At 41.3% G+C, this 8,320-nt stretch overlaps 1 protein-coding gene across 1 annotated transcript; it reads right to left on the reverse strand.

Moving 5' to 3' along the window:
- Positions 1–1,449: 1,449 nt before the first annotated feature.
- On the reverse strand, positions 1,450–8,064 carry LOC121425857. Its single transcript, XM_041621938.1, has 6 exons — positions 7,690–8,064; positions 5,487–5,783; positions 4,394–4,839; positions 2,989–3,211; positions 2,081–2,224; positions 1,450–1,733 (listed from the first exon to the last, which is right to left on the reverse strand). Exons 1-6 carry the CDS (start codon positions 7,988–7,990, stop codon positions 1,480–1,482), a joined length of 1,665 nt encoding a protein of 554 aa, XP_041477872.1. The 5' UTR covers positions 7,991–8,064; the 3' UTR covers positions 1,450–1,479.
- Between the last annotated feature and the right edge of the window lie 256 nt (positions 8,065–8,320).

Raw genomic sequence — 8,320 nt, forward strand, 5'->3', positions numbered from 1 at the left:
CTCACTGGCAACTTTTGCTTACGTCAAGGCGTATACGTTTTGCGTACATTCGTAAAGAAAAAGTCCCCTAACTGCAACGAAGAGTTGGGTTATGTGACCAAACAATTTGATGAAAGAAAAGGGGTGGTTTTGAAAGACTGGTCAATGGTCAATCGCGGGGTCAAACGTATTTAGGGTTTGTTTTTTCTCCCCAAAGCTTTTTTTTTAAGACTAGCCATGCAAACGAGTTTAGGGTATGTTTTTACCCCATCTTTTTCCCCTGAGATCATATTTTGGCGACAACTTGTTTAGGGGACAAAATGTGTAAATAAACCCGCGAAAAACTTGTTTAGGGGATTATTTTGCACACAAAGAAAATCTCGTTTAGGGGGTGTTTGGAAGTTCCTTGGTCACGCGTGTGTACAGCAATATATTTGACTGCCCCCCCCCCCCGAGCAATCTGCGAAAAAAGTGCGGATCATCACGTAAAGTTAACAAAATAAATGTAAATCAACAGACTAACACCCTCGCACGGCCTACGACCGGACCTTCGGGCACAGCTACGTTTAGTGAATAGAATTTGAAAACCACAGGGGTTGCATGGAACACAGCCGGAATTTAGTTTTACGAACATGAACAAATGGCAGGTTACGATCAAAGATTAAACTGCTTCATGAGTTATACCACTCTCCGAAAAATTGGGTAAAATTGAAAATGAAATGAATACAGAAAAAATTATTTAAAGCGTGAGACTTGCATGCTTTGGTGCACACACAAATTTGTGCGGGTGCATTTTGGTGTGTGACGTCATGATTATTCTAACTAACAAGTACTCAAGTGTAGAGCCTGCTCTTCGTAGATTTAATACGGAGGACGCGTTTTTACGAAAGTACTCAAAACGTGATCTAACGCGCCGTGACGTGATTAAACGTTGCAAGTCTACCCACGCTACACACATCACTCTCACCCATGTACCCACACCCACCTTTCCATCTCCACAAACACACTCACAGTGCACCCGAACGCGCACACACCCATATAAATATATATATGTATGGATGTGTGTAATATAATAAAATGCATGCATTAACAGTAGCCTGTTCTAAGCATTTAAAAATGTGGAAATAATATTGAGGTTTTTCCCTGAATATATGAATAAAAATCTGCACGGAATTACGTTTAAATCTATCGCCCCAATTGAAAAATATATACGTAAATTTATGAAACTATAACGAACTCGAACTTTTCGAAAGTTTCTGATATCGGTAGTACTGCATTTTATAACTTCTTCTGTCATGGATGTCCGAGGGTGGCCAGTATGCACTTCGATTAAAGTTTCATCAGAGAACAATTGTCTATAAGAACACATTTTAATTCAGATATATTTCTTATTATCAGCATTATTTGATTCCTGAATTTTACGTGTTTTTCTGAGGATAATTCATTCTGAAAAGTGAAAGCACTGATGGGAGAAGTTTTTCAAAATGATCGACCCTTGATTCAAACCACTGCCGTATCTTGGTCAGGGAGGGGAGAGTACGGAGTGGATACTATCAGCTCCTTGCGGACATCTCTCGAAGGCAACAACGATTCATTTTTACCGCCCTCAACGCTTGATTTGGAGGACAATCGTTTCCGCCGTGTTCTTCTATTCAAGAGATAGACAATCAAGAACAAAATTGCGGACAGTCCCCAGAAGGCGATGCACATCATCATGGAAACCTTGTAAGAGCCGGTAAGACGATGAGTGATAGCTGGAATAAAGAAAGTAAACAACAACAAAAACGGCAAATTGAAATATGAAACTGATCAGAGGCCCGAAGTTGAAAAAAATGCATTTGTACGCGGTCACTACAGGAAATTAGCGCGAATCTCAAATACGCACTTCTGACTGTGAAAGTATAGTTGCCTTTTTTCGGCTGACTCGCTTTGCTCGTTCAGTTTTTCTTTGATCGAACTCATAACACAGCTATTCATTCTTTTGATGGAAACATTGTTATATGTAAATACACAATGATGGATTGTAATGCCGAATATAATGAGGAAGAATCACATATTTGATCATTATTATTAATTGTCCTCGATTCGAACAAGTTCTCACCAGGTAGAACTGCAGCCACTATACTGCCGAAGCCCCACGCGGCGAAGGTCAACGCATAGGCCTCGGCAGCTTTATCTCTCCCGCTGAGCTCCACGGCCATACCAGTTGACAGCGAGAAATACAAGCCACGCATCGCTCCTGTCACTGAGAAATGAACAGAAAAATTGGCTCAAGTAAATTGCAATTGATCAACTGTGATGATGAGGACCAATTTGCAATGTTATCGCTACAAAGTCGTTGCCTAAATAAAATCGGACATTGGTTACCCCCCCCCCCCCTCCGATCCTTGCGGCAGTAGGCATAGCTATATACACAAAGCAAAGTTAACCCAACCAGTGAATGAAGAAATTCACGTGACTGGATATCAACATTATTTTTGCCCTCAATCGCCCTCCTCCTCACCATAGTTATCATCACCGCATATAGTATTACCAAGGAGATATCACCTATAGCACAACGTTAGTACGACGAAGTGGAAACTAGGCAACCTTGGGATTCACTAGACTTCACCATGACAGTTTATAATCTAATGAATATTACACCAATTATTGATAATTAAACCACGTATTTGAACCAGCTTGGTAGTTGGACCCAGTATCTAGGCCAAATTGACAGTGGACCAAATAATTTTAGAGCTAACTGATATATTAGACCAATATCTTGACCAAAATAGTTGGCAAAGTATGTTCAGCCATGATGATGACGATGATAATAATACTACTAATAATAATAGATGGGATTTGTAATGCGCCAAATCCTCTCTGCTGAGTGGCCAAAGGCGTAGTGAAATATCGACAGAGGGAGAAAAGTACTGGAAAAATTATTACGAGTGGGAAGCATTGAAAAGAGTCGTCTTAAGGTAACGTAATGATCTGAGAAGTACCGACACAAATGGCAAAATAACTTACATATGGAATATAAATAGAACACCCATTGAGGGGTTACTAGGAGGATGATAATTGATGCCCCGCAGCTGATGGCGGAGATGGTTGGGTAGGTTAGTAGAATTGAGAATGGGAGGAGGTGGATAAAAAGAACTGAGACCCGGGCGACCAGAGACGAACCGGCCATAAATGAATGAAACAGCGCTGTCTTCTTATCCGACACTCCAACCGAAACCAGGTAGCTTCCCTAGGTGGAAAAAGAAGCAAGAATAGTTTCATAACCATTTTTGGGGTAAAAAAACCCCGCACATTTTGTTGATGTTATTGGGAATGTATAGTCCAGGCCACATTTTGCCAGCTTTTGCCTTTGACTCTGACTGGGTCCCTCGTACAAAGTGACTCGGGTTTCTTCAGTGGCCACAATGACTCGGCCGCGAATATTTTCCGTCAGTACTTGTGTACCCGACGCGAGAGGGCAGTATACCGTAGCCGTACACTTTTCTATGAGAATGGCGATATAATAGGGTTTATCAATTAGTCAGATTACGCCTCATGAATATTCATGGCGACACGAAATGTTAGATACGTCATAATTTCTGACCCATCGATTAGCTCGATCGATTGAAGTGGTTAAATAGCCTATCCCGCAGTCGAGCACAATGCATGGACGCAGACTCGAGTCTCGACCAAAACAATTTTTTAAACTTGAAAGCCCAAGATTTGTAGTCTGATTCAAAGCCTCCAAATCAGCCGTGTGCACAAGTACTGACGGAAAAAAAATCACTTGTCGGCCTCGACCACCACACCCATGCATCTTAAAAACTAGTATAGTTCAGGATAGTATAGTAATCAGTAATGGAGTGGCATGGGGCACCGGGCATGGTGGCTCAGCGGTAGAGCGTCCGCCTCATGAACGGGAGGTCTTGGGTTCGATCCTCGGCCGAGTCATACCAAAGACTTATGAAAATGGGACCTTCTGCCTTCTTGCTATAGGCGCTCAGCATTTAGATTGGAGAAGGGTAATGATAACATGTTATGTTATGCAGGGCCCGCTGGTAGAGCAGTTTCCTAACTGAAGTGGCTACCCTGGGTAAATAAAACGTTATTATTATCATTATGATCACTTTCCCACCATTGTAACGGAACTCAGTAGCCAATCACAATCAACGTTTCCATGATAGTTAAAATAATGACAAAATTCCCGAGCGGTCCAAGGTCTTATTGTGTAGGAGCACTTATAAGCTAATTAGATGGACGTAATTCATGCCGGAATAATTAGGTAGACATAATCAAACCCGAGCTTACCACGTTGATAAAGGTCGAAAGACAGTGCTGTAAAAACGGAAAACATCATCAAGGGAATGGTTGTCCATTTGCTCTTTTTCACAGAAAGGGGGAGGGGGAAATTGATATGCAGTTCCATACTCACAAAATTTATTAGGTTGAAAGAGATGGCTATGAATGAAATGACTGTTCCAATCAGAAAAAGTGAAAAGGCCGGCATCTTGAGCAATGCGACATATTTCCGTATCGACGCTTTCCAATGCTTAATTTCTTTCTTCTCCTTCCCCTCCTCCTCTTGTTCAGCCATCTCCCCTTCGTCCTTCTTTTGCCATTGTCCTTCTCCATCCGCAACTCCACCATCGACGCCTACCTCGTCCTTTTCACGATCACGGAGCTCCATTCGCATAGCCTTCTTGTCGTCGACAACATCGTAGTCGTCGTCGTCTATGAACATGTCCTTTGGAGGTTTGCGGATGAATACGATGTAGAGGAATGTGGCGCACAAGGTGAAAAACGATAGAAGACGTATCGACCACCGCCAGCCCCAGGTGCTCGCTGTGGTCTGGATCACAGGACTGAAGACGAGAATAGCTGAACAAAAAAATGAAATCAAGGTCTTCGTGGTTTAAAGGAATCGTTCATTATTCTAAGGGGTAGGGGAGGGGATCGGGGTCAGGGACGACTGCCCTCTATGATTTCCAAGTAATGGGGAAAAAGAAGAGGGTGGAAAAACGAAGAAAGTGAGATAGAAAAGGAACAGAGAGAGAGAGAGACATACACGAGAATGATTGGTTGTTTAACTATTTATTATTCAAATTAAATTAAGAAAAAATATGTCTTGCCTACCCCCATTGAAGTAGGGTAAAATAGAAAACGTCGTGAGGGAACTATCGGAGAGCGTGTTACTTCTAAAATAAATGTTGTTCCTAAAATCCGAAATGAAGAAGGTTATCACGAAAGCTCTAAGCTCTTGTTCATTGGATCATGAACTTCTAAAGAAGTGACGAAAACAATGGAGTGTCTAGGGTAACAACTATGGTAACAACCATGGCAACGAGCGCGGCAGCCAATCACCTCAAAGGTTTTATTGTAGTCATTATTGGGAAAGTAAAGTCTTTTTTAAATTGGGCCCATGATCTCGGAAAGGGATATGTGTTGTACAGTAAACGTGTGTTAATGGGGATTAGCAGGTTTATAGACCTGCATAAGATGGGACCCTTTAAAGAACATGTACTCACATATTTCAAATGCTAGTCCATTTGAAGAGACGGGCCCCGCACAGTGCTTTTTATCGAAATATTCCGTGATATAAACGCAACCCGCAGTGTAGACGATCACCGCGCTCCCACCGACCATCAAACTGTACGTGATGAAGGCCGGCCAAAGCTCGTGGATGAAGCTCGTTGTGAACAGCCCGATCGAGCAGATGAAACACCCGCCTACCATCGTAGAACGGTAGCCGACCCAGCTCACGATCTGGTTCGCGAGCGGAGAGAAGAAGCAGGTGAGAAACCATGGGAGACCACCGAGTACACCTGTTTGAAAAAAAAAGAAGTAACGGACTAGAATCAATTTTGAGATGACGTATACCGGCACACATATTGCAACTATATTATGAGCTCCTTAACATGCCTCATACCTGGTTCCCACTTTAACGCCCCATGATTGAATTTGAAACTGTGATCTTAATCGTATAATAATCGTAACGATTGTATCAGATTAGTCGTGGCAATCGTACTGATCGCAATAGGTCAACAAGTGGAACGCCTCGCAGTCTCACCTGCATTACGCAATGCGATATAGCAGCAGTGCTGCCTCTGAAAACAGCTAATGAATAATTATTCATAGAAGAAAACACTAATGTGATAATAAAATATGTCCATTCACCAAAAATGACCTTTGACCATGATCATTGTGACCTAAGACATGTGTAAAACCATCATTCATGCTTGATTACCCTTATTTCGATGTTTCATGAGCTAGATCCATAAACTTTCAAAGTTATGATGCCAATTCAACACATACCCTCAACACGGCCAGAGGTCATTAACCCTTAAATGTCCTTTGATCTTGGCCATGTTCCTGAAACGCACAAAGGTTATTCAGGGATACATTGCTGCTCTTATGTCCAAGTTTCATGAACTAGATCCATAAACTTTCAAAGTTATGATGACAATTCCACAAATGTCCTAAGTATCACCAAAGTAATTCCTCAAATACCCCTAACATGGCTAAAGTTTGTTGACCCTAAGTGACCTTTGACCTTGGTCATGTGACCTGAAACTCTCATGTGATATTCAGGGATACATAGTTGCTCTTAAATCCAAGTTTCATGAACTAGATCTTTCAAATTTTAGTTATGATGACAATTGTTCCTCAACAACAAAATACCAACATGGCCTAAGTTCGTTGATCCTAAGCGACCTTTGACCTTAATCATGTGACCTGAAACTCAAGCAGGATCTTTAGTGATATATTACTACCCTTATGTCTAAGTTTTATGAACTAGGTTTATATACTTTTGAAGTTATGGCAACATTTAAAAAACTTAACCTTGTTTAATATTTCGATATTGATCATGATTCCCCCAACATGGTCTAAGTTCATTAACCCCAAATGGCCTTTGACCTTCGTCATGTGACCTGAAACACAGGCAGGATGTGCAGTAATACTTGACTAATCCTATGGCCAAGTTTCATGAACTAGGTCCATATAGTTTTTTTTAGTTATGATGACATTTCAAAAACTTAACCTTGGTTAAGATTTCAATGTTGACGACGCTGCCGTCGGAAAAGCGGCGCCTATAGTCTCGCGATTTGTGCCGCTGCTTTGCGCTTGTACATGTTGATGTGCGTGCGTTCGGAACTTGACGCTCGCATTGATTGGCCAAGATATCGAAAATTTAATCGGTAAGCCTTGATAAAAGCACAACTCGTTGACGGCTGCCATATTTTCCTCTCCGGCAGAAGATCAAAAAATAAGGAATAACCCGGGAAATATAACTCATCGGTAACGTATATTTTCGATTTTTTTTATCGATTTTAAATAATATCAGTAGAAAGATTAGAGTCTAACGAAAATAATGGGCCTTCGTTCAAGATAATATAATGTCATTTAGAAGCTAAGAGAAATAAAAAATCTGGACAAAACCCGTCCTCCGAATAGTCGGGCCAGATTACACATGCAGGCTCGCACTAACACTTTACCGTCGGTTTATGGGGATTAAAGTAAAATGTCAGAAATTGTTGAATAAATCCCCAGAAACGATGGTTATTCCTGTCTACGTTTTGCGCAGCAAGATGACCTTGCGAGCGACTTCAAACATTAAATAAAACTGAAAAGCAGTTCATTGAAACATGATCATTTGACTTCTTATAGTAAGCCGTCCTAAAGACCCAGCACAAAATTTGACAGAATCATATACAGGGTAATTATACTCACTTAGTTCGGTCACACTTGTTTCGAAATCTCGCTCCAGATAGATGAAAAACATCGAGAAATCCCCAACGACACCGAAGGTAACCGCAATACCGACAGCCCAGACCACTGTCGTAATCCATCTGAAGTACATCGGATCAATCCATAACCGTTTGAACAAAGATTCGGAGGAATCGGATATTCGGGGCGGTTCGGGCCCGTCTGGCTCGCCTGGGATCGGTTTGAAGTGACCCAACGCAGTTCCATTTTCCATTTTCTTGTCTTCGCCTCGATTGCACAACAATTTACAGTAGCAGTTCACCATTCTGATGTCGAACTATTACCACAAAGGGTGATCCATGTGACTTGATCCTCATTGATGCAGGCTCTTAGAATGTCAGAGCTGAAAGAGAAAAATTAAAAAATATAATAAAATCATTACTTAGCATTAAGGCTTCTTCTTAAAGAGATCTGTTTGCATTTGACGACAATAGACATATCATTTAATTAAGTTACACATTATTATACTCCATGTTCCATGTTCAATAGTATTTCGGCTGTGTATATGGGTGATGTACGCAATCATATTTGTCGGGGAAAGTAAAGGCCTATCACGATTTGTTTTTTTCGATTGCTGTTTTGATAGTTTCGATGT

Source organism: Lytechinus variegatus, chromosome 13 (assembly GCF_018143015.1).
Source record: "Lytechinus variegatus isolate NC3 chromosome 13, Lvar_3.0, whole genome shotgun sequence".
Taxonomy (NCBI): domain Eukaryota; kingdom Metazoa; phylum Echinodermata; class Echinoidea; order Temnopleuroida; family Toxopneustidae; genus Lytechinus; species Lytechinus variegatus.

Bases quoted from the DNA above. Each gene is read 5' to 3' on its own strand.
- LOC121425857 (XM_041621938.1), bottom strand. From the start codon at position 7,990: ATGGTGAACTGCTACTGTAAATTGTTGTGCAATCGAGGCGAAGACAAG. The intron at 5,784-7,689 runs GTGAGTATAATT...TTTTTCAAACAG, and splicing joins AACAAGTGTGACCGAACTAA to GTGTACTCGGTGGTCTCCCA. The intron at 2,225-2,988 runs GTAAGTTATTTT...TTCATTTCTCAG, and splicing joins GTTCTATTTATATTCCATAT to TGACAGGAGCGATGCGTGGC.